At 42.2% G+C, this 26,256-nt stretch overlaps 1 protein-coding gene across 1 annotated transcript in view; it reads left to right on the top strand.

Annotated features, from left to right (window-relative positions):
* The window catches only part of SLC9A1 (solute carrier family 9 member A1), a 72,144-nt gene extending 47,851 nt beyond the window's left edge, over window positions 1-24,293 (top strand). The window contains exons 2-12 of the mRNA XM_015823535.1: window positions 4,656-5,116; window positions 11,408-11,658; window positions 16,049-16,266; window positions 17,421-17,623; window positions 19,998-20,087; window positions 20,992-21,062; window positions 21,717-21,890; window positions 22,162-22,276; window positions 22,767-22,868; window positions 23,261-23,333; window positions 23,851-24,293. Coding sequence (XP_015679021.1) covers window positions 4,656-5,116; window positions 11,408-11,658; window positions 16,049-16,266; window positions 17,421-17,623; window positions 19,998-20,087; window positions 20,992-21,062; window positions 21,717-21,890; window positions 22,162-22,276; window positions 22,767-22,868; window positions 23,261-23,333; window positions 23,851-24,179 — 2,087 coding nt within the window. The 3' untranslated portion in view covers window positions 24,180-24,293. The remainder of the gene's footprint in view (window positions 1-4,655; window positions 5,117-11,407; window positions 11,659-16,048; window positions 16,267-17,420; window positions 17,624-19,997; window positions 20,088-20,991; window positions 21,063-21,716; window positions 21,891-22,161; window positions 22,277-22,766; window positions 22,869-23,260; window positions 23,334-23,850) is intronic.
* Window positions 24,294-26,256: the final 1,963 nt, after the last annotated feature.

Below are 26,256 nucleotides of genomic sequence, written 5' to 3'. Positions count from 1 at the left end.
CGGGAACTTCAACTCCCAGAATTCCCCATTCAGCCTTGCTGGAAGTTACAATCCACCTCTCTTAAAGCGGCCAAGGTTGAGAAACCCTGATCTAGGCCATAAAGTCCAATCTCCTATTCAATGCAGGAATGCACATTAAAGCATTCCAACACAGGAATCATAAGATTCCTCTCCATACTGTTTCACACTCTAGGTTGGAAAGAAAAAAATGTGAATTGATCCAATGATACCCAATCTTCTTTAGTATAGACCAGTACTTCTCTACCTTGGATGGATGGCTGGGGAATTCTGGAAGATGAAGACCCCTTGTCTTAAAATTGCCAAGGTTGAGAAATGTTGCTGTTCATTCAGCGAGTGGGGAAACCAGGAACAGGTATCTCTATCCATTTCAGCAATTGCTGTTTTAATATTGTTGTGGTGCAGGATATGCATTTTCTCTCTCACAGCTGCAGCAGGCTGCTGACTCATCATTTTGTCCTTAAATGACCCCACCGGTTTCTTGTCTGCTGTATATGAGGCTGTGGGGAGGAAGAGAATAAAAGATGGAAAAAAGTGGAATGTCACTGTGAAGAAGTCAAGCTTAAAGCTGCTGCATCCAGAGTGTTCTCAATTCAGCTAGACGTTTGTCATTCCGGGACTGGTGTTTTTCTCTGCAATGTGCAAGAGTTGCATCGTCCCAGCTGGTGATGTTGCTAGAAATATTGGAGAAAAGCTGAATTCTATAAGCTGTGCCTATGACGTAACTGAGCATATGTATATTTTCATGTTTAGTCTGGTTTTCTTGGTTACTTTTGGGCCTTGCAAGTTAATATGATACCAGAATGAAAAAGATGAATACCTGCTCTAAAAATAATCTCTGGAACTCCTGCTAAATGAGCTGTTTAGACCAGCTTGAAATAATAGACTGCTTTAAATAATACAATGGGAGAAGGTGCTCCTTGAGTTTTCAGAGTCAGCACTTGTGCAAGAATTACAAAGCTAGAACACGTCCAATCAATGGTTGTCTGGTTTCTTCTAAAATATCTCAACTGAGGCAAGAGCTATAGAAGTTAGGTGTTTGGATGCCAGTTGTTTTGGCATGCAATGCCCTATAGCGGTGTCTGGAGGGGAGAAGTTGAAACAGTTTATGTTTTGAGGATTTGAGATAGTTGTAGATAGTTTGTGCAGTGTACAGATCCTCAATGGAAGGCAGGCTGGTTGCAATTGTTTTTTTCTGCAGTCCTACCTATCCGTTGAAGTCTGTACCCATCCTGTTTGGTTGCTGTGCCAATATCGTTGTTAAGCCAGACATCATGTGACTGTGACGGACATGCAATCTCACTTCTGCCACAGTTGTTAAGAGAATCACTCATGGCCATTAAGTGAGAGATTGAGTGACTGCATTTGCAATGTGCTGCCACTTTCTCTGTTGACTTTGCTTGTTGGAAGCTGGCTGTGAAATGTGCAAACCTGGTCATGGGATGTGGTAGCCATAAATCCTCCTGGCTATAAAGCACCTAAACCTTTGTCATGTGTCTATGGGATGCTGCAATGGTTGTAAGTGTGAGGACTGGCCCAAAAGTTACTTTTTCAGCACTGTTACAGCTTTGAACGGCTTCTAAACAGGTCAGTTCTTAAGCGAGGGCACTTGTATCAGAAAAGTGTTATTGGAGCAAATCAAAGGAGGACAGTGCAAACTAAAATAAAAGCTCCTAGTTTTATTGCCAATAAAAGAGGAGTAGGTTTCTTGGTACTTCTTGCCAGGGAACACAAGTAAGAGATGCTGTCTTCCTCATTTTCTTCTCTTGTGAACATATTTGGCCATTCTGGAGAAACAGTGTTGGAGTAAATGGATTTTTAGATTTGATGCAGTGCAATTATTCTTATGCTCTTAAATTTAAAGGCATATTTTACATCCCGTTCTTTAATTTTTGACTTGGTTGGCTGTTTTCTTAAGATTTTATCTCTTTGAAATGATCCAGAACTATGCAACGCCCTGCAAATTGCATATGGACAGTTCAGCTGGATTCTTTGGGAAATGTTGCTTACGTGCATTGTCTACATCATTGCAGTGTATTCTCTTTTTTTGAGTGCCTATAGAGGAGGCAGCAGGACAGTTCAGAGAGGAAACAGGACCATTTACAGAACAGTTTATAGGGAGTGCTCAACTTACAGCTTAGTTACAATGGCACTGAAAAAAGTGACTTACGATCAGTCATTGCTCTTAGGACCGATGAGCATCTCTATGGTTACATGACCAAAATTTGGGCGCTTGGCAACCAGCATGTATTTATGACAATTGCAGCATCCTGGAATCATATGATAGCCATTTACCATCATCCCAGCCAGCTTCGGCCAAGCAAAGTCAGTGGGTGAAGTTGGATTCCCTTAACCGCTGCAGTGATGCATTTATACAAATGCTCTTAAAGAGACACAGACCCTGCTATATTAGCATGTGTATGTATATTGTTCCTAGTGTATGATGTTGTAGATAGTATTAGATTAACTACCATTTAATACAAGGCGCTGTTTACTGCAATAAGACTGTGCATGCTCTGATAGTCATGCTGACCACATGACTAGGGAAACATCTTCAGATAATGGGAGCTCCCTCATCTAAGAAATGGAGATGAGCACCGCCCCCTTGACACGACTGCACAGGGCTCACTTAACAACCACCTTGCTTATCAACAGAAATCTGGTCCTAATTATGGTCATAAAGTGAGGATTACCTCTATTGAGTCCATGGTAGGGAGAAGGGTGAGTAGGGAGAAGGGTGAGTACTCTGTATTTATCATAGTAGATATATGTTGTACAGGGGAATTGTTGCCTTCATTAGAGAAGGACTACAGGTGATGTGAAGGGGAGTGATAGAGAAGAGGGGGGGGGTTGCTTGTCCTCCAAAGCAGTAGAGGACAGGACAAGCAGTAACAGGTGGAATATCATTAAAGAGAGATCAAACCTAGAATTAAGGAAATGTTTCCTGACAGTAAGGAATCATCTTACCTCCAGAAGTTGTGAGTGCTCCATAACTGGAGGTTTTTAAGAAAAGCTTAGACAGCCATTTGTCCAGGATCTCCTACTTGAGCAGGGGGTTGCAGTAGAAGACCTGCTAGATCCCTTCCAACCCTATTATTCTATGTTCTATGTCCTGTTTTGATAGGGTTTCAAGATTCTGTTACATTATCCTAGTAGCAACAGTGATCTTTCCAGAAATTGAAATGGTTCTTGTTTATGGAAGTTGCCAGCCTTTTAGAGCTTGACAGGATAGAAAGCAAATTGCAGAAGCTGTAGGACCATTTCTTTTTTTGAGAAGGCATCTCTGGTTACTCTTATGCCATCAGACAGGTTGCAGTCATCTTGATGGCCTTCATCTTATAGAAGTTTTGCCTGACATCCAAGAAGCATTTTGCATGATGTCAGCTTTGTTATGGTGCTGTTAGTATTTGCATAGCTGGTTGAACATAACTAAGCTATCAGAGTGTGGTGATCTATTTTACAGCTCAACAGGCTCCACTTAAAACAGATGGTCTCTTGTGCCCAGAAGTTCAGCAGGGAAGATGGAAGCAACTGAGGTGTTTATTAAAAATGTCTGCTTCTTATGACAATGAATCCATTTGCCAGGGAATTAAAAATACAACATGCTGTGCTTACCATCATTTTTGTTCCTAAACAAAATACCAAATTGTATTTTGAGAAATATATAAAAAAAAGATAACTGGGGTTGTGGGGAGGGGAGGGAAGGGCTGGGATCGAATATTTCTGTATTCAGAGGGAACAGCCAACATCAAATATCAAAATTAGAATTGTCCCTGTCTGGGATTTAATAACTTCATTATGTTACCCCTGATCGTGCTCAATCCTCTTGCTTTTTTCTGGAGATTGCTTTCATGCTTAAAAGCCCACCCACCCCTCACCCCCACCCCCCAAAAAATGTTTGGTTCATTTTTGCAGGATCATGTTCTCCCCAGATTGCTGATCATTGTTTGTTGGTGGGGATGATGTAGTTTTGGGCTATATCACCATGGCAAGCCCAGATTGATGGTTGGAAATAAGGAAATGATGATACATATGACATTAAATAAGGAAGAGCAGTCAATAATTAAACTCTGCCAATTTGTCCTCTCATTCAAGTCTACTTCTGGATGTGATACAAAGTGGGAATTCAATTGGAGAGGAGATGCGGTAAGAAAGATGCAGATTCATTACAGCTAAATTATTCCAGCAGTTTTACCAACCTAATAAGCCCAGCTGAGTTATCTGGAATTTACTCTACTAGGGTAACTACATATAATATTGCAGCTAATGAATTAAGAAAATCTTCATGCAGATATTCCTACTTGGCATAATCTAGGCTGATCACAGAATCCAATGTACAGGTTGTCCTGGAGCCAAAATGTGCTACTGTGTTTCTTTCAAGGACCAAGTCTTATTTCAGGACCCTTCAATTGCTCACATCCAGATTCTAGGAGATGATGTAAGAAGGGGTCCTTGGTGCTCTCCGGTATTGGTTGTTTCCTTGCAGACCTTTCATTACCAAACTATGTAACATCCTCAGTGCACAGATGATGTAAGTTTAGTTTCTTGGCAAAACTGAAGAACTGGAATGTGCAGAGGATGCAGCTTCACTAAAACTACTAAAATCTTGACCATGTTGCTTTTGTCTCTACTTACAGGATTCCACGTGATTCCAACCCTTTCCAGCATCGTTCCTGAGAGCTGCTTACTCATTGTTGTAGGACTGCTGGTTGGTGCACTCATTAAAGCCGTGGGGGAAATCCCCCCAGTCCTAAATTCCAAGATCTTCTTCCTCTTCCTTCTCCCACCCATTATCCTGGACGCTGGCTACTTCTTGCCCTTGCGCCAATTCACTGAGAATGTGGGCACCATCCTGATTTTTGCTGTGATTGGGACATTATGGAATGCTTTCTTCGTGGGGGGTCTGATGTATGCCGTGTGCCAGATAGGTGGTCCTTCCTTATCAAACATTGGTCTCTTAGACAACCTGCTCTTTGGCAGCATCATCTCTGCGGTGGACCCTGTGGCCGTGCTGGCTGTATTTGAGGAGATTCACATCAATGAACTTTTGCACATCTTGGTGTTTGGCGAGTCGTTGTTGAATGATGCAGTTACTGTGGTAAGTAGAGCACAGCTTTGGCAGGGCTGGCTCTGACACGGAATAAAGGAAGACTTTGTGGATTTGAAGCACTGTTGAAGGCAGCCAAGGAGGAGGAGACGCCTAAAATGTCTTGTGCATGATTCAACACAATGTTCATACTCTCAAAAAAACACACTGCATGCGGACATTGATGTAGGGATTATTAGCTGGGAGATTTCTGTCTCCAGAAGGGATCAGCTGATGCCAAGGGAACCCCAAAGAAAGGGTCACTTTGCCTTTTGGTTTGATTCTTAGCTTCTCTTAGTCAAAGATATCCTGTATCTACTCAGGACGATCATTTGATAGACATCAAGTCTTTCAAGTTGAAGGCATCTACTTCTTGTCTTCCTAAATATTAGATAACCCAGGGATAGAAAACAGAGTTTGTCTGCAGAAGATCTCAAGGGAAAATGTAAGGAAATCTCTGCCAGTTTAATATGAGCTGTACCATATTTAAGAGAGACCATTTGTTGTAGTAGTTAAGGCAGTAAACTAGAAACCAGGAGATCATAAGTTCTAGTTGCTAAGGTTGAGAAGCATTGGATTCGGCTGTAGGCCTTGTCACAGTACATGCATTGCATTCCATAAGTTTGTGATTCAATCTTGGGAGCTTCAGATAAGTGGGTAAAAAAGGTCTTCTCTAAAGCTCAGAGGACCTGCTTCCGGCCACTGTTGACAGTACTGAAGTAGTCGGACCAACAGATTGGCCTGAATATGGAAATTTATTCACTGTAGTCATGGCTAATGGACTTCATAATACATTGGTTGAAACATTACTACCTTTTTTAAAAATTAAAGCATTCATTCCAGTCTCTTAATCAGAGATTCCCAAAGTGCCTAGCAATGTTTATCCAAAACCCAATAGAAAACGATAAATCCCCAAACATAATTTGGAACAAATGAAACTAAAATAGCTAATGGGCCACTAAAAAAAGCCTTCCAGGACATCAACAGATGCTTAGCAACTGAAAAAGATGAAGGCTTTCTAAAGGTGAAGCTGACTAAATGTCAGAAACCGAAGGCGAAGTCTGGACAAAACCTTTTTAACTGCATGAAACATAATCATGCATTTGTTTTTAAATGTACTGTGTTATATTTCAGGTACTCTAATACCTTATTTATTTAAAATAAGGTATCCTTGAACTAAGATCATTCATTTAGCGACCATTCAAAGTTACAACAGCACTGAAAGTAGTGACTTACAATGGGTATTCACACTTAAAACCAGGGGTCTTCAAACTTGGCCCTTTGATGACTTGTGGACTTCAACTCCCAGAATTCCTCAGCCAGGCACGCTGGATGAGGAATTCTGAGAGTTGAAGTCCACAAGTCATAAAAGGGCCAAGTTTGAAGACCCCTGCTTAAAACCATTGCAGTGTTCCCATGGTCACGGGTTCAACATTTGGCTGCTTGGCAATTGGCCTATATTTATCAGGACTACAGAATCCCAGGGTCACGTGACCACCATTAGCCACCTTCCCAGTCAGCTTCCAACTGGCAAAGTCAATGGGGGAAGCAATGGATTTGCTTAACAACTGTGTGATTCATTTAACTGCAACGATTCACTTAACAACCATGGCAAAACAGGTCATAATATTGAACATGACTCACTTAACAACCCTTTTGCTTGCCAATATAAATTCTGGTCCCAATTGTGGTCATACGTTGAGGACTATCTGTATATAACCGCCCATCTTTCAACCAACTCTGCGCGCCTCCCAATCAAAAAGCGAAGCAACGCTAATTATTTTAATACTTGAATAAAAGGCCTTTAAGAAATCCCAAGACTGCAGACACTGCAAAAAGATTTAAGAAGAAGGCAGTGACAAGACAGTGTTTGTTTAGGAAATTAGATGGAGATGACCATGAAGTCACTGATGGGGTGGGTGGAGGACAATGTTTGAAATGATTTGTAAGACCAAGCTAAGGCATAGTTGAAGTGTGGATTCCAACCAGAATTCCCCAATCTTCAAGCTGAGAAGGATGAGAAACACTGGTATAGAACTGCTATTTTATTTTATTTTATTTTATTTTATTTTATTTTATTTTATTTTATTATTTTATTTTATTTTATTTTATTTTATTATTTTATTTTATTTTATTTTATTTTATTTTATTTTATTTTATTTTATTTTATTATTTTATTTTATTATTTTATTTTATTTTATTTTATTTTATTTTATTTTATTTTATTTTATTTTATTTTATTTTATTTTATTTTATTTTATTTTATTTTATTTTATTTTATTTTATTTTATTTTAAATTTGTGTGCCTCCTAGCTCATCTAGAGATAACTCTAGACACATTACAAAACATTAAAAACAGATAAACATTAAAATGATAAAACAATAATTAACAATAATAATGATAATTCACAATTGAAAGATGGGCGAAGGGAGCACAAAGTACATGGTCTGGTGCCCTTTTCTGTTTGGGCTCCTGGCCAAGTGGTAGAACCAACTTTTTGGGCCCTTATGGAAGGTCAGGAGGGTAGGTGTGGATCTCACCTGGAGAGCTTACAATGAAAAAATTGGCAGGTTTATGTTACATTTCACAGCTCTGTGAGCAATTCAGAACAGATTGGAAAATGTCACCCTTGGTTGAAGTAATCCTGAGTTATGGATGGAAAGATATGGAAGACCAGCCTCCCAGACAAGGGAAATTGGCAAATCAGTACTGCAGCGAGATGTGGACAACTAAACAGCAACTTCTATTATGAGATGGTTTGTATAAAGGAAAGGCCCTGTTGGGATGACCTGAAAATAACTTAGTTGGTTAACACTTGATGGACGTTTGTTGTCAGTTGGCTGGTTAACAAATTATTGAGAGTTGGAAAGGCAATTGGTTGCTCTCTGTAGCTCTTCTGAGGTCCAGGTCTCTGTTATTTTAGACATAGGGCCAGCCCTATTATTAGAGAGAGAGTACCACCTCCAACAGCAGATACCAAAGGATGGAGGAGGATTGTGAAGTCTGGAAGGACAATGCTATGTTGTGCTTCATGATCTTTTCTTACCAACTCTTAGAGGTAGGCTGGACAAGAAGCATCAGCCAGGACTACTAACACTACTATCTTTATTCTAAGATTATAGTAACAGTATCTTGCAAGTCTGGAAGTACATCTCTCCCCCTCAGTTTTGCAAGTCAGAAACTAGGGAGGGTCTTTTCTGAGACATTTGATCATTGAAGAATTGATGGTGCTGGAGAAGACCCTTGAGAGTCTCTGCCCCATTGCTTCTGCGGGCTAAGGTGCCTCTTATATGATCATTGAAGAATTGATGCTTTCGAATTGTGGTGCTGGAGAAGACCCTTGAGAGATCAAATCAGTCAATCAATCCTAAAGAAAATCAACCCTGACTGTTCTTTGGAAGGACAGATACTGAAGCTGAAGCTCAAATACTTTGGACACTAAATGAGAAGAGAGGACTTCTTGGAGAAGACTCAGATGTTGGGAAAGATGGAAGGCAAAAGGAGAAGGAGACGGCAGAGGATGAGATGGTTAAATAGTGTCATCGATGCAATGAACATGAATTTGGACAAACTCTGGGAGACAGGGAAGGACAGGGGAGCCTGGCATCTATGATCCTTGGGTCACGAAGAATCGGACACAGTGATTGAACAACAACAATAAACATGGTCATTGCCTAGTCTATGATTGTTTCTATTTCTCAAGAATACTCTTACAGGCTATTACAGTCCTGAACTTTAAGCTAGGCTGTTTCTTCAAGGGCAGGAAATATTACTCCAGTATTTGTACTGAAGAAAGAGGGACCAAGTTGGGGCAAGACTGATAGATGGTTTGCAGGCAGCATGTAATGGCATGTGGAAATGGCTTTGAGAGACACCAAAGAAACAGATAAAAGGCAGTTTGACCCACAACAGGTGGGGATGAGGCTCAGAAAAGACCCTTCTTAGTTTGGGGGCTGTAAATGGAACCAAGAGGGAAGATAAGTACTTTGAGACTTGCAGGATTTTGCTAATGTAACCTTACAGTTAAGTAGAATTAGCTCATCTGGTCATGTTTCCTGTCTAGGCCTACCACATACAGCTTATATAGCAAGGGTGTCAAACTGCCGGCCCGCAGGCTGGATGCGGTCATGGCAAAACCGCGCCCACCCCATTGCTGGCAATGGAAAAAAAGTCACAATACATCGCAACACCTCACGTGACGTGAATTTGACACTCCTGTTATATAGCAACACGCAAAGTAGAGTTCATCTTCTCCCAACTCTGCATCTCTTATGGGGTATTACTGCAAACTGTTATAACTTGTAGTAATGCTACATATAAGAGCATGTAGAAAAAGAAAAATCTGGGAAAGAATTTTGTCGCACACCATTTATATTTTAGGTTGCATTTTCTGGGGAATCTGCTATTGGTGAATGTAAGAGAACTACTGTGCTTTCAGTGACTAATGCCAGGAAGGTCCCTTCCTCCTTCCTCACCAGGAGGCAGTTGAAAGGGCAGAGAGGATGGAGTGGAAAAACTGGCTTTAACCGTGTTATTTTATTTATAGCTGGGACAACGAAAGGGCACTAAGAAGTGACTAATTTGTGCAAAGTCATGATTGCTACATGGCCCAAGAAGGTCTCTCTAAATTCAGAGAGATGCCAAAATGATACAGTATATGTCTCTCTTCCTTTGCCCAGTTTTCTCCTGTTCAGTTGTCAGTAACTTTTAGAAGTGAGCAACCTCTCTTGAGTGGGACCCTGCAAATGCTCTGTCCGATGGCAGCATTCCTATTTCTGAGCTGCAGAAAGGGGGTAAAGTTGGAACTTTGCAACCAGGTCATAAATTCCTTTGGGGGCATCCATTATAACTTCAAATAGTCACTGAGGGACTGGTCGTAAATTGAGGACTGTCTGTACCAGGGGTAGGCAACCTTGGCTCTTTTATGACTCGTGGACTTCAACTCCCAGGAGTCATAAAAGAGCCAAGGTTGCCTACCCCTGGTCTGTACTATTAGTTAAAGTATTTATTAAATTGTTTTCATATAATAAATGTTTGGAGGTCAATGAACAATCTGGAACTTCATGAAGGGGTCAATGAGCTGAAGAGTTTGGGGACTCCTGCTTGAGAGGGATGGAACTAGGGAAAAATCTCCCCTAAAACAGTTTGAAGTTAAAGGGTCTTGAATTTTAATCCCTCAAGTCAGTCTTGTCTAGCCTTGTGTGGACTTCAGCTTCCATAATTTCTCAACCAGCAGGACTTTGCTAAGAATTCTGGGAGTTGAAATCAATCATCTGGAAGCTGTCATGGATCTAGATGCCTTGGATTATCTCACTAGTGGTTAAGATGCAGTGAAGCTATTAAGTTTATATCATCTCCTGCCATAAAGCACTATGACGCTTAAAAAAATGCAGAAACATCCAATTGGTGTTCCTTTCTTTTGTCTCTTGGCCTGCCCTGAATTTATGCTACCCCAGCAGCTAACTGGATGCCAACACATGCCTGATCTTGCACAATCTTGCTTTTCTTTTGGATGTCCATTCTCCAGCCCCCTGCGGGATGAGAGGGAGATGATGCAATGTCCTGATGACCAAAACAAGGTCTCAAAGAAAAGACAACGGCTCCTGACAGCTGGACCAGTTTCAGGTTATAATTGGCTAAGACAGGGAGGGCTTTAATTAGTTTTCAACAGGAGGTCTAGAGCTGCTGGAAATTGGGCAGTATATAAATATAATTTATTGTTGTCAATTGCACAATCAGCCAGATGTTTAGACTGGATTTGGCACTTTTATTTGCCTATCAAGTCTTTCCCAAGGACCAGGGGTAGGCAGATGTTGTTGTGTGATGGTGTTAAAGGTATTGTTGCAGAATGTGAACTGTTCCAAGGAAAGCTGCCTTTTTTTGCCATTGACTGAGGGCGATTTTGTCAATGCTGATGGTGCTCCAGAAGTTTTGGAATTGCACACAAGATACCTATCAGAATGCAGTATTGCAGGCAAACTCTGCCCACTGTCAGGAGTTCGATCCTGACCAGCTCAAGGTTGACTTAGGGTTTTGCTGTTCTAGCCAAGGAGGCCAGCTTAGCACATGGTTTGCCATGCTGATTCTCAGAGACCAATTATGATCAGCTTGCACCCAGCAGGACAAATGGTGCATATATATATATATATATTTTAAAAAAGATGTTCCCCTTTGATCCAACTTTTCTCCTTTCCTTTGTGGGATAGTAATTCCCTTTCATGTTGGCACACCTATTGGCAACCTCTGATCACTGCCTCGGTGGTCTGAGATGGCTTTTCTCTCCCTCCTTTGTGTCTCTCCAGGTTCTCTACCACCTTTTTGAAGAGTTTGCTAACTTTGATAAAGTCACCCTTACGGACATCATCCTGGGCTTCCTGAGCTTCTTTGTGGTGTCCCTGGGGGGCGTTTTTGTCGGGGTTGTCTACGGCATCATCGGAGCCTTCACCTCCCGTTTCACCTCCCACATCCGGGTCATTGAACCTCTTTTCGTCTTTCTGTACAGTTACATGGCATATCTGTCTGCAGAAGTCTTCCACCTTTCAGGCATCATGGCGTAAGTATTAGACTGAGATGGCAGCAAGTGATGCCCTTCAGGCATTTTGGCCTTGAGCTCTTATCAGTCCCAGTTAGCATAGTAGTTTGGAAGGGACTGTAGGAGTTGTAGTCCATTCATCTGAAGGGGAAATGGATTGCCTGCCCCTGCTGTAAAAATTAAACTATAATGAGTTCGTGGACATTTGTGGCAGCATCTAGTGATTCCCCAAAACTCTGCAGAGCTCTGCCTGTTTAGTATTTGGATGGAAGACCACAATGACACATCAGAGCTGTAGGCTAGACTGCAAACTTGGGGTGGGGGAAAACATCCTGCAAACCATTTTTGTATTGTTGTTATGTCCATGAAATTCCTAGGAGTTGAGGTTGACTTTAGACCACAACCTTTAGATCAGGGGTCTCCAAACTTGGCAACTTTAAGATTTGTGGACTTCAACTCTCAGAATTCCCCAGCTAGCCTTAAAATTGCCAGTTTTGGAGCCCTCTGCTTTAGATCATAGACAGCTGTCTTATTTTAAGGTATTTATTTATTATATGTATTTGTTGGAATTACCTCTCTTTCCTCCAGGAACTTGATTTGCATTCATGTACTCTCTCCTTCATGATAGGTTGAAATGAGAAAGAGAGAGAGAGAGAAAAACTGGCTCAAAGTCACCTAGACAGTCAGTTATAAACCTATCTTAATAAATAGTAAATAAAATTTTAAGATAAAATTAAAATATATTTGTAAAACAACCTGGCTGGAATCCATGTGTGAGATCCAAAAGAAGCAATCTATGTCTAGGTTATAAAATAGTCTCTAAAGTTATGTAAAATGTGATAACATCTGAAATTACAAAAATACGATAGGATCTAAACTGTAAATAAAATGTGATAGTTTATTATTGTACAGTTACAATAATAATAATCACAAAATAAAAAGACTTACGAACAGAAGTAGAACCACAATGGCAAAAGAAAGCAAAGTAGAAAGCCAATAGTAATAGGGTCCAATCCGAAACATTTGAAGCACCACTTGAACATCATTAGCATTGACAAATCAGTGTCAATCAGTTGCAAAAAGCAGCTTTACTTGGAACGCCTTACATCTTGTGTAACACCTTTAATATAATTAAACAACAGCATCTCCCTATCCCAGGTTCCTAAGAAAGACTCAATAGGTGGACACAAATGCCACAAAAATTCTTGGCCTTCTTTGCACTTTGTGTCCTGATCTTACTGAGTTCCTGAATGCGGCCACCTATCTTTGGTTTTAAGTCCGATATGACCCATAAGGTAACCATACTTGCATCTTCCTGCCCTAAAGTTGTAATCTGCACACATCTGTTGAGAAAGGGCTACAAATAATTCTCAACTTATGACTAGTTCCAAAGTTCTGACATCTGCTGGTCATGTGACCATATTTGGGCACTTGGCAATTGGCTCACATTTATGGCTGTTTGCAGCAGCCTATGGTCACCTGACCCCAATTTATGATGTTTCTGTTGGACATTGCCATTTATTTCCAGTTTTCAGCAAAATCACCTCATAGCCAACAATGGGTCCACTTAATGACTCCAGCATTCACTTTATAACCACGGCATTCACTTAATGACCACCACAAAAAAAGTCACAAAATCAGATCTGATCATGTGGTAACTCACTTTACAGCCCTCATGATTTATGGCTGAAATAGTCAAGGGCTACCTGGCTTTTAAAATGCACAGATATAGCAACTCATATTTCCCCTCTGAACTCCAGGGGTGAAATAACTGAGCATGGTGGAATTTTGCCCAACGGCAGTGTATATAATAATAATAATAATAATAATAATAATAATAATAATAACAACAACAACAACAACAACAACAACAACAACAATAATAATAATAAAGTTGGAAGGGACCTTGGAGGTCATCTAGTCCAACCCCCTGCTCAGGCAGGAAACCCTATACCATTTCAGACAAATGGCTGTCCAGTCTCTTCCTAAAAACCTCCAGTGTTGGAGCATTCACAGCTTCTGGAGGCAGGTTGTTCCACTGGTTAATTGTTCTCACTGTCAGGAAATTTCTCCTTAGTTCTAGGTTGCTTTTTCTCTTTGGTTAGTTTTCATCTGTTGCTTCTTGTCCCCAACTTATGACCATGATTGAGGGACTCGTCGCTCCCATGTAACACCGCTGCTGCGCGAGCTGCACTGGTTACCAGTGGCTTTCCGGGTGCGCTTTAAGGTGTTAGTTACCACCTTTAAAGCGCTCCATGGCATCGGGCCTGGATATCTCCGAGACCGCCTTCTGCCACAGATCCCCTCTCACAGACCGGTACGCTCCCACAGAGCGGGCCTCCTCAGNTGTGGGTGCCCCCACCCTCTGGAACGAACTACCCCCCGAGATCCGGACGATTCCGGACCTCCTACCTTTTCGCCGCGCCCTCAAGACATGGCTTTTTCAACAAGCGGGTCTGGCCTAGGGAGAATTTTTAAATAGGGACAATTTTTAATTTAAATCTTAATTAATTATACAGCGAAAAAAAAAATATTTGGTTTTTAATAGGTTTTTATGGGGGGACGATGTTTTATGTGTTTTAATATGCTGTAAGCCGCCCTGAGTCCTATAGGGAGAAGGGCGGCATATAAATCCATGTAAATAAATAAAATAAATAAATAAATGATTGAAACCAAAATTTCTGTTGGTAAACAAGTTAAGTAAACCCGGCTTCCCCTTATTAACTTTACATATTGAAAGGCGGCTGGGAGAGTTCGCAAATGGAACGTTACAACCTGTCATAAGTACATAGCAGTTGCCAAGCACCCCCTATTTTGATCATGTGACCTTAGAGATACTGTGGTGGTCACATGTGTGAGGTCTGGTCATAAGTCACTTTTTTTCAGTGCCGTTGTAACTTTGAACGGTCGCTAAACAAGTGGTTGTAAATCAAGGACTATTTGTATTAGGTTGTATACAGTTGATGTAACAGACAGATGTCTTTTCCTTGAAAGGCAACTTGCATTCTGCAAAGGCAGAGGACAAGACAGTGGTGGGATTTAGCCAGTTCGCACCACTTCGGCAGAACCGGTAGCTAATTTTTTGTTGCCCAGGCCCAGAATGGACTTCCGGAAGCGGCATCCACACAGAGAACCGGTTGTTCACCTATTTGAATCCCACCACTGGGACAAGGGCTTTTCTTCTCTGGCCTGACTGCAAGGACTTTGTTTTTAGTTGATCTCCGAGCACCAATGAAGTATGTTGCCTCTCCTCCATTTTGTCACCCAATTCTCTTGGAGGCTTGCAGAACAGCAGCTTTCTGCCAAGCTTGTGGGATGAGTCATCCCCAGGCTCCATTGCTGGCGGATGCCAGATACTGTCAGCAGAATCGGCTAGAAAACCTCCCTCGTTATAAAACCGACAGAGACAAAAACTCCAACCCAGTCAGGGCCATAAAAGAAGTAGCGGAGCGGGGGGGGGGCGGGGACAGTGGGGGACACAACCTTTTGGATTCAGCGATACTTGGCTCTGTCGTACTGGTGCGCTTCCCTTAGGAATGTGGGTGAGTCATTGTGGATCTACTGCTGAGCAGTAAGCTTGACTCACCCTGATTAAAGGGGTAAAGAAATGCAGAAAAATTGCTGGGGGGGGACGGGACATGTTTCCAATTCACCTTTTCCTGCCCACCCCCCACAGCTGGCGGAGGTGAACTGGAAGGAGGTTTCTCTTTCTCTCTCTCTCTTTTTTGATATTATTTTTATTTTTTTATTATTAGCCATTTGAAATACAAGATAAGCAAAAAGGTAAAGGACTAAAATACAAATGAATAAACACACAATTTAAACGCCATCCAGAAATAGTATATCCTTAGGTAGTGAGCAAGTGAAGAACACATTAAATCATTTGGAAAGATTAAAAGTTGTTATTAAGCTCTGAGCTAAAGGAACATATGGGTGTCTGGGCTGGGTGTGAAGCCATGGGAAGGTCACTTCCTCTGGCAGCATATTTTAGTCTTGCGTAGGGTTTAGAGGAAAGTTGTCTCCCACTTACTCAACATGTAGGCAGTTCCTGATTGCCAGTGAACAACTAAATGAACGCTTAACACAAAATTGTATATTAAGGCTCATTTTTGAGTGATGTAGATAGGTCCTACAAGCATTCCTCTCTCCACCCTTTCCTTGCAAGTATGATCAGTGCTTTTTTTCTAAAAAAAAAAAAAAAGGTGCTGGAACTCACACACATCATACAACCCACCTTGCCTACCCTACAAGGTTCCATCCAAAAAACGTGTCGGAACTCCTTTCTGGGCGTTCTATGAGGGAAAAAAACCCCTGAGTATGATCATCTGGTGGCATGGAATACCTTCTTCTCCACCAGGGATGCTGGTGGTCTCTGTGGTCTTCCCATAGCTCATTTCTTTCTTTCTTGCAGGCTGATTGCTGCAGGGGTAGTGATGCGCCCGTATGTGGAGGCCAATATCTCCCACAAGTCCCACACCACCATCAAATACTTCCTGAAGATGTGGAGCAGCGTCAGTGAGACCCTTATCTTCATCTTTCTTGGTGTCTCCACCGTGGCTGGAAACCACCACTGGAATTGGGCCTTCGTCGTTTGCACCCTGATTTTCTGCTTGATTGCCAGGGTTTTAGGTCTGGACATGTTCTGAAATGGGAAATAAGGCTGGGGTGATAAATGAAAGTTACTGGTTATCTCCTTTAAAGCCCTAGGTGGCTTGGGGCCAGGTTATTTGAAGACCCACCTCTCCTTAGTTAGCATCTACCCAGCCCACTAGAATGAGAAGGTAAGGAACTAGAACTGAGAAGGAAATTCCTGACAGTTAGAACAATTGATCAGTGGAACAACCTACCTCCAGAAGTTGTGAATGCTCCAACACTGGACGTTTTTAAGAAGAGATTGGACAGCCATTTGTCCGAAATGGTATAGGGTTTCCTGCCTGAGCAGGGGGGGTGGACTAGAAGACCTCTAAGGTCCCTTCCAACTCTGTTATTCTAAGGTCTGTTGTGGGTCCTTATTTATTAGGGAAGTACACCTTGTGGGATCAAGATAAAGGGCCTTCTCTATAGTGGCTCCCTCCCTGGGGAATATCATTCCCTCAAAGATAAGTTTGGCCCCCACCATATTACTTTTCTGGAAGATGTGCTTTTGTCAGTGGTTGACAAAAGACCCCTGGTTGATACAGAGGCAATCAGGTGGCCGCTGAGGGGGATGAAGAGTTTATGGGTTTTTAAACTGTTAACATTTTGGTATTGTTAAGCCGCCTGGGTCACTTTGTGTTCTGATTCACTTAATAAGCTAAATAAATAAATAAATGCCACTGGCAAACTCTCCTGCAAGCTTTTACAGGAAGTGTCCAGGCATAAAATGGACAGAGGGAGAACATGTTGTCACCTAAATTGCACCCAGAATAGAGGGGATATAGAGGCCACTGTGTGCAGCAGAGATGTTGCTCTGCCTCAGAGAAATGCTTAGGAAACAAGCTGGGTTTGTACAACATACTATTAGAGTATGAGAGTAGTCCCATGATGAGATAGGTGGCAAATAAATTGAATGAGTGAGTGAGTGAGTGAGTGAGTGAGTGAGTGAGTTGAGTGAGTGAATGAATGAATGTTAGATTTTGCATGCTATGTGTATGGGGCCACTAACCTTGTATCTGATTTGGTGTACATGCACTGTGTGAGCAGTGTGATTTGAACCCCTGAAAAAACAAAAATCAAGAGCTCTGTATGTGTCAACAGTGCTGTTAGGTAATCTGTGCCTCTCTGTCTTTTCAATCTTTGTTCAGGTGTGCTGGGGTTGACGTGGTTCATCAACAAATTTCGCATTGTGAAGTTGAGTCCAAAGGATCAGTTCATCATTGCCTACGGTGGCCTGCGAGGGGCCATTGCCTTCTCTCTCGGCTACCTCCTGGAACATCAGCATTTCCCAATGCGAGACATGTTTCTCACAGCAATCATCACAGTGATCTTCTTCACAGTCTTTGTGCAGGTAGACCTGTCTAGCCCCTTCGTTTGCCATCCTCCTAACAACCTTCACAATCCAGTACCTTCAGTCTGGATTTTTGAGTACCTGTGCAGAAGTAAGATCTGGATTTCTCCTCTTCCTCTACATCAGGGGTAGTCAACCTTGGCTCTTTTATGACTCGTGGACTTCAACTCCCAGAATTCCTGAGCCCGCTTAGCTGGCTCAGGAATTCTGGGAGTTGAAGTCCACGAGTCATAAAAGAGCCAAGGTTGACTACCCCTGCTCTACATCTTCATTTACTAAATATCAGGAGGAATCTGGTAGCACCGTTACTGATTAGCACATTTTATACAAAGGTATAAGCTTTCATGAGCCGTCCCTCACTTCCATCAGCTGCCTAGAGTGACTGGGCTAATGTAGCATTTAAACTGAGGTGAATTTTGGAAAAAAGGGAGGAGAAGACAGGGTGGCTATGTAAATTATATATGAGACAGATTACTGGGACTCTGTTAATTAACCCTAACCAATCCTCATCTCTCCCCAGTATAAAGCCTAGATCAATTAAGCTACTTATGCATCTGATGAAGCGAGCTTGAGCTGCGCCTCTCGCAATTAAATGACTGTAGGTGGTTTACAACAAAATACAATGACAATATAAAATATTAAGGGGGCATGGCCTAGCAGTTAAGATGCTAGGCTTGTTGACTAGAAGGTTGGCAGTTCAAGACCCAAGTACTCTAAGATGGGGTGAGCTCCCGTTCCTTGCCCCAGCAGTTTGAAAGCATGCAAATGCGAGTAAATTAATAGGTACCACTTCGATGGGAGGGTAACAGCGTTCTGTGTGCCACAGCATATAATCATGCTGGCCCCGTGACCACAGAAGCGTCCTTGGACAACTTTGGCTCCCTCGGCTAAGAAACAGAGATGAGCATGTCCATAAGCCATGGTGGTGCAATGATTAAAATATAGTACTGCAGCTACTTCTGCTGACTGCCAGCTGCCTGAAGTTTGGCAGTTTGATTCTCACCAGCTCAAGGTTGACTCAGCCTTCCATCCTTCCAAGATCAGTAAAATGAGGACCCAGATTGTTGGGGGGCAATATGCTGACTCTGTAAACCTTAGAGAGGGCTGAAAAGCACTGTGAAGTGGTATAAGTGCTATTGCTATTGCTATAGTGCAGAGGTGTCAAACTGCGGGCCCATCGGCTGGACGCATCATACGCCCACCCCATTGCCAGCAATGGCAAAACAGTCCCGATACGTTGCGCGACGTCACGTGACTGACATGTCTGCTATAGTGAGACCCAAATGGACAAGGGAAACCTTTACCTTATAAAAGTTTAAATGGATATTAACATTAAAATTAACAAAGATAACTAAATAAAGAACCTATATACATCAGGGTAGAGATAGAGTCTTCTCTTAATCCAGTAACCGTCTTCAGGCCACTGGCAGAGCCAGGATTTAAGGCTCTTTGAATAAAATGTGTTAGAAAAGATACCACCAGATTTTTTTGGATTTGGGGCTCCTGAAGACAAACACAGCTGTTCTCCTACAGTATCATAAACACATGAAGTCAAGTTTCCTTTGAGTTGAGCTTGACTCCTAAGACTGCAAAAACATGTTTGTGTGACTTTCCTAGCAATAGTGCAGAAGTGGCTTGCCACTGCCCTCTTCTGGGATATTGCTTCAACTTTTTAGTCTAGTCTACAGGCCTGGGATTTCCTGATGGATTCTTTTCCAAGTGCTAGCTAGATGGATGTCATCAAAGATCAGCTAATGTTAGCTGGGTAGAGTCACCTAGCTTTGCTCTCAATAGAGAATGTTTTTGGGAGTCACTGTATTAATTACGCCTTCTGGCATTCATGCTTTGTATATTTATGTGTATAGTTCTTTAGTGGTACTCGTAAAATGCAATATGGATTAAATATATGAAACATCAGAAATGACCTGGAAATGAAACCTTTGATGATTTTGAGGACATATTCACCTCACTCCACAGGCTGATTTCTAGAGGGTGGGAAGCTCATTTGAGCAAAGACTTGCAAAGATGTATATGTTCCACCAGATCTCCAGTGTGCCTCAGGGATGACCCGATGATACTTCTGGTGATCCTCAACGACTCTTGGAATAGGACAGGGGTCTCCAAATTTGGTAATTTTAAGACTTGTGGATCAGCTCCCAGAAAAGCATGGTTGGCTGGGGAATTCTGGGAGTTGAAATCCACAAGTCTTAAACTTGCCAAGTTTGGAGACCCCTGGAATAGGAGAACAAGCTCAGCCACTGCTACAGAGGCGGGGCCAACAAAGTGTTTGGGAAGAGCATTTGTGAAGGAAAATGAAAAATGAACTGACTTTGGGTATGGCTGGTGGAATTTAACTTGGCTTGTCTGTCTGCAGGGCATGACCATCCGTCCGCTGGTGGATCTTCTGGCAGTGAAAAAAAAGCAGGAGACCAAGAGATCCATTAACGAGGAAATTCACACTCAGGTGATAGTTCTCTTCTAGTTGCTGCAAAGCGTCTCTGTGGAGCAGGGTTCTTCAAACTTGGCCCTTTTATGACTTGTGGACTTCAGCTCCCAGAATTCCTCAGCCAGCATGCCTGGCTGAGGAATTCTGGGAGTTGAAGTCCATAAGTCATAAAAGGGCCAAGTTTGAAGAACCCTGCTGTGGAGTGTATGTGCGAGTGCAACTGTAATCAGCTGTGTTGATGTTTCTGTGAAATATCATTTTTCTATATTTTCTAAATGGAGGGTAACATTTTCTACATTATCTTTCACAACGTTCAACATTTTAAAGATTTTACTACAGGCAGTCCTCAATTTACAACCACAATTGGGGCTGGAATTTTACAACCAATTTTACCAGGGTCATTAAGCGAATTGCCACAATCGTTAAGTGAATCACATGGCAAGCAAGGTCATAAAATGGGGCAAAACTCACTTAACAACTGCCTTGTTTAGCAATAGGGCTCAATTGCGATCGTAAATCAAGGACTTCCTGTATTTAGGTGCCATCAAGTCGGCATCAGCTCCTATTGACTGCTGTATGGAATTCTTGACTACCCTGGCCAAACTTTTCTTATAGCTGGAAATTCTTCCAGGGATAGTTCTGTAATCTGATTGATCCCAACCTTATCCATTGTTTATTCCTTGTGCTTTCCTTAACCTTGACAAACTTTCTCGCCCATCAGCCATTATATCCCATATCTCAATTATGTGGTTTTCTGCAGGGAAAGTCAAGCTTTATGTGGTCCAGAATTCACTGGCTTTTCTCATAATTCATGGTATTCACAGTCCTTTTCATACTTACAATTGGAAGGTGTCGTTCTTCTCGAGAGAAGGCAATGTTCAATAAATGAACAATAAATGCATCATTGTTGCTTTTGAAATAGTTCCTGGATCATCTTTTGACGGGGATTGAGGATATATGTGGCCACTATGGACATCACCACTGGAAGGACAAGTAAGTGTCACCTGAGCAGAAGAAACAAATAAAAGAAAAAAATGATTGAAATACTTATTTTGATGCCTTTGTACAGGTTTGTTTTCTCAAGTCAGTTTTTAGTTAACCGTTTTGAAAATTTGTAACCATAATATCTACTTTTCCCTGCTTCTAAATAAATACAGCAGCCTGGACTACAGGTAGTCCTCGACCTACAGCCATTTGTTTAGTGACAGTTTGAAGTTATGACGACGCTGAAAAAAGTGACACGATCGTTTTCCCCACTTTCGACCATTGAAGCATTCCCGTGGTCACGTGATCAAAATTCAGACACTTGGCAACTGGCATGTACTTATGACGGCTGCAGCGTCCCAGGGTCACTTTCTGCGACCTTCTGACAAGCAAACTCAATGGGGAAGCCAGATTCACTTAACAACCATGCTACTAGCTTAACAATGGCTGTGATTCCCTTAACAACTGTGACAAGAAAGTTCGTAAAACGGGGCAAAACCAATGTAACAACTGTCTTGCTTAGCGACGGAAAGTTTGTGCTCAATTGTGGTCATAAGCTGAGGACTACCTGTAGTACTTTTTGATTGCTGCCTTTGTCTATATCACATCTTCCATTCTTTCCTCTCCCTGATCATGCCTCCCTGTTGTATGATTTCTCCAAAGGCTAAACCGTTTCAACAAGAAATATGTGAAGAAGTGCCTGATTGCTGGGGAAAGATCCAAGGAGCCCCAGTTGATCGCCTTCTATCACAAGATGGAGATGAAGCAAGCAATTGAGCTGGTGGAAAGTGGGGGGATGGGCAAGATCCCTTCTGCTGTCTCCACCGTTTCGATGCAGTAAGTAGCAATTTTGAAATCGTGGCTGGAAGGTTCCAATTGATTTAGGTAGCCCTTGCCTTCTGACTGACTCATTTAGCAAGCATTAGAAGTTACAATGGTGTAAAACAAAAGCAAAAAAGCTTTGTGACCAGTCCTCTGTTTACAGCCGTGCAGTATCCAGAGGTCATGCGATAACCATTCATGTGCTTCACAACTGGCTTGCAACAAGCAGAGTTAATAGAGAACTCAGACTTAACCAAGGCAGGAACCAATCCTTTTCATCTTGCAGGAATATCAATCCGAAAACGTTGCCAGTAGAACGCATTTTGCCAGCTCTGTCAAAGGACAAAGAGGAGGAGATTCGAAAAATCTTGCGCAACAACTTGCAAAAAACCAGGCAGAGGGTAAGCGCAAGGACTTTTTCAAAGCCAATTTTTTTTTAAAAAAGAAATCGCAGTAGATTCTCTCCTCCTGTGCTTTCTCATTCCACCTTTGAGCCTTCCGCTCAAGCGGAAACATAGTTCAGTAATGCAGAGAGATCATTGTTAACCTCCCATTAGCCAAGAGGTAGATACTGAGGATGGACTTTGAAGTAGCGGGTAGAAAGCATTGGCAGATGTGCTTCGTACAATGGTTAATAACATACACAATAGGCAATCAGCAGCCCACCAAATATCAGAAGATTCATTTCCTATCATCCTTGATGGCTAAAGACTCCTTGATAGGTGTGGCAAGCATTTGGAAAACTGCATGTTGCCTGCTTTTTAATTCTTGGAATTAAATCCTGGAGTCAATTGTATCGACTTTCCTAGAGATTTGTTGCAGAAACCATACTTTTTAAACAGGCAGTGAGCATCTGCCTCTCAGTCTAACCTCTGTTGCTTTCCATTCCAGTTGCGGTCATATAATCGACACACCTTGGTAGCAGATCCTTATGAAGAAGCCTGGAACCAGATGTTGCTGAGAAGACAGAAGGCTCGGCAGCTGGAACAGAAGGTGGAAGGCGGGAAGGTGGAATTTGGGGAGGGTGGGAGAGGAACCTTGTGAGGTTCTAGATCAGGGGTAGGCAACCTTGGCTCTTGTATGACTCGTGGACTTCAACTCCCAGAATTCCTGAGCCAGCATAGTTTACTCTTCAGTGACTGGCAAATGTTGAGCCTATTTCAAGATCCATCTTTGTGGATGAGCAAAATTTTCCATGCATAATAAGCTCATTTATACGCACATAACACAGGGACATACACTTTTCAAACTGCTCCCACTATCTGGGGCTCTTGCCTCTTCTAAATTGAAACTACTGCAGATAAAGAATGCTCCAGAAATCTGAACTGGGCTGGACTTCCGAAATTGGGGCTTTTTAACACATGCCCGTGTGTTTCTGATTCCAGATGAACAACTACCTGACAGTGCCAACACATAAAATAGATTCACCAACCATGTCAAGGGCACGCATTGGTTCAGGTAAGTGGAAAGATTAAGGGGCAGACTTTGGACCCCACACCTCCATTTTTTATGTCCCACTGGGTCTGCTTTAATGTAAAGAATAGGGAACTTATTTATCTCCATCTTCCAGTATAGGTGATGGTGAGAAGTTGTATTTCAGCGACGTTTGGAAACTGTGGGTAGATGTGGTGGAAATCTCCAGCTAGAGTTGGGGGAGGAGTTATGAGACTGACAAGCTGTGTGTCCCTGCAAGGGAGAGAGTGATGGATACTTGCCCCCCCCCCCCAAATCCCTGATGCCTTCTGTGGTTGTTCCCCAGAGAGTGAAGTTAAGTCTGAGGAGATTCTTCTAAATAAGCAATGAGGAAACTTTCTGATCAGCTCAGGGTGTTGTTCTGGTTCCTTATGCCTCACAGTGGGTAGTATGACATAATTAGGAAAATGATTTTCCTGATATATTGGAGCAGAGAAAAATGATTCTGCTACTTGAGTGGCTCTTTCCTTCAACTCCACTTATCTTTTGCCTTCTTCTGTAGACCCTCTTGCTTATGACCCAAAGCTGGATTCCGAGAACGTCCCCATCATAACTATTGACCCAGCGTCCCCCCAGTCGCCGGAGTCTGTTGACTTGGTGAATGAGGCGCTGAAAGGGCTGAACCACCTTCCACCCTCCCCGGAGGAAGATGAAGATGAGGAGGGATTGGTGATGAAGGTCAAAGAGCCATCTTCTCCAGGCACAGATGACGTCTTTACTCCTGGGACAGGCGATAGTCCCAGCAACCAGCGGATTATGAGATGTCTGAGTGATCCAGGGCCTCGGCCAGATCCTGAAGAGGGGGAACCTTTTATCCCCAAAGGGCAGTGAGCCTTGATATGCACTACTAGATCTAACCTGTAGAGGAGGCTCTTGCACTCATGTGCAAATACACACACCCAGTTATGCCAATCTCTATTTCTTTGTGTCTTTCTCTTCTCTGTCTCCTTCTCTTCAGTGCGGGAACTTTGGTAGAAGGCAGCAGAGAGTACCTAAATGGAACATACTTTGTGATCTGAGGCAATAGATCTAGAATTAACTCAGATTCCATATCCAAGGTTGGGAATGCTAGTCATTCTATCCAGAGAAGACTATCTCCTCCTGGATACTAGCATGCTCTGACTCACTGTTGCCTTCTCCTCTGGCAACTGCTCCTCCTTGTTTACTCCTGAGAAACATCTTTGCTATAATTCCCTTCTCCCAGTTTTGAAACACACCAGAAGAGCTGAGGACCTTTGGGTGCTCAGATATATCAGATAGTGCTGCAGGATGTCCTGCATAGTTACTGGATGATCATGTTTCTAAGATTTAAAAAAAAAATCTGAGCCAGTGACTTCCATACATCGTTTCCAACCTCAGATGTAACGCATGTTTCCTCTCTTTTCTTCTAAGCAGTAGAATTTATAAGTTTCTTTTTGTGAGCTTCTTTTTAAATCCCATAAGCCATAGATAATTGTTCTAAACTGTTGGTGTTCCAAATCTAGCATCACAGGTTTTGCCTTATTTTATGGTTGTAATGGGTTTTTTTTTCTGTTTTGATACAAATGAGCAGGTTAACCGTAACCAAAGATTGCTCTTGTACCAATTTTGAACATATGGCTTAAGGAGGTATGGGCACATGATGTCCAGCTCTCCATTTAGTTGATTGGATTCCATTTGGCCATCCAAATAAGAAGCTGATTAAGGTTCTGCAAATGGATTGTGCCACTATTCTCACGGGGAATTATAGCATTGCAATCCAGCACATCTGGAGGATGCCAGGATGATGTGTCCTTCTCATTGTCCTTGCCGGAAGCTAGGAGATTTCAGTTAAAACATGTGTTCACACAGCCCATGTGCAACTCCAAAGGCATGTTTTGACCAAAGATGAATATGTGGTTGTACATATAGGATTGCTTTATTTTTACTTTTTTAGTTTTTAACAATAGAGTAATCATGTCTTGAAAAGATTCTAAATTCCATGGAAGACACTAGGACCAGGGTAGACAATGACTCATGGACTTCAACTCCCAGAATTCCTGAGCCAGCATAGCTGGCTCAGGAATTCTGGGAGTTGAAGTCCACAAGTCATAAAAGAGCCAAGGTTGCCTACCCTTGCACTAGGATGTCAGTGAGGAACTATCCTATTATGTCTGGGGACAGTGATAGTATATTTATGATACAGGTTCCCTCTCTCTCTTTTGTCTGAAAAGCTTCAATTTTTCCCTGCCTGTCAGTTGAGAGCATGAAACAATATTAGGCAACTGGTTTGGCCCTTACCATCTAGCAATATTTGGCACAGAGAAGATGAGATGCTACCCAGTCTTCTTTCCTTTTATCAATACTTAGTCAGAATAATTCTGTCTTTTCTTCCCATCCTTTTCTTTTCCTTGGTGGGTTTATTCTGCTCTCCATCCAATATTCATTTTCCATAATTCATTAGTTTTATTCCATAATAGACATCTTCTTTCTAGGAGGTGACCTTCTAATCAATACAAGGTAATCCTTGACTTACAGCTGTCATAAGTTGAGGACTAATTAGAATAGAGCTGGACGGGACCTTGGAGGTCTTCTAGTCCAACGTCCTGCTCAAGCAGGAGACCCTGTACCATTTCAGACAAGTGACTGTCCAGTCTCTTTCCTTATCATTTCTGTCTCCATCTGGGTTTCTGAGAATTTAACCTCTGACTTTCCCTTCTCTCCTCCCAAATCATGTTTGAACTGTGCCATAGTTATTCCACAGTCAGGGATAAATACATTAACTTTTGTATGTAATAGCAAAGCTCACGTTCCTGGAAGTGGCAGGAATCAGGTATTTCTATCCGGGTGTGGGCTGTTACAAAGAGATGGAGTGGCCTGCAGAGCAAGCAGCTTCTTTTGAGCCCTTTGCAATGAGGAGGAGGGTGGAGGAGATGAATGTTTGTTCCTG

This window comes from Protobothrops mucrosquamatus, unplaced genomic scaffold (genome assembly GCF_001527695.2).
Source record: "Protobothrops mucrosquamatus isolate PMUCROS unplaced genomic scaffold, P.Mucros_1.0 scaffold1906, whole genome shotgun sequence".
In the NCBI taxonomy this organism is placed as follows: domain Eukaryota; kingdom Metazoa; phylum Chordata; class Lepidosauria; order Squamata; family Viperidae; genus Protobothrops; species Protobothrops mucrosquamatus.
This window is presented reverse-complemented; position numbering and strand designations above follow the sequence as displayed.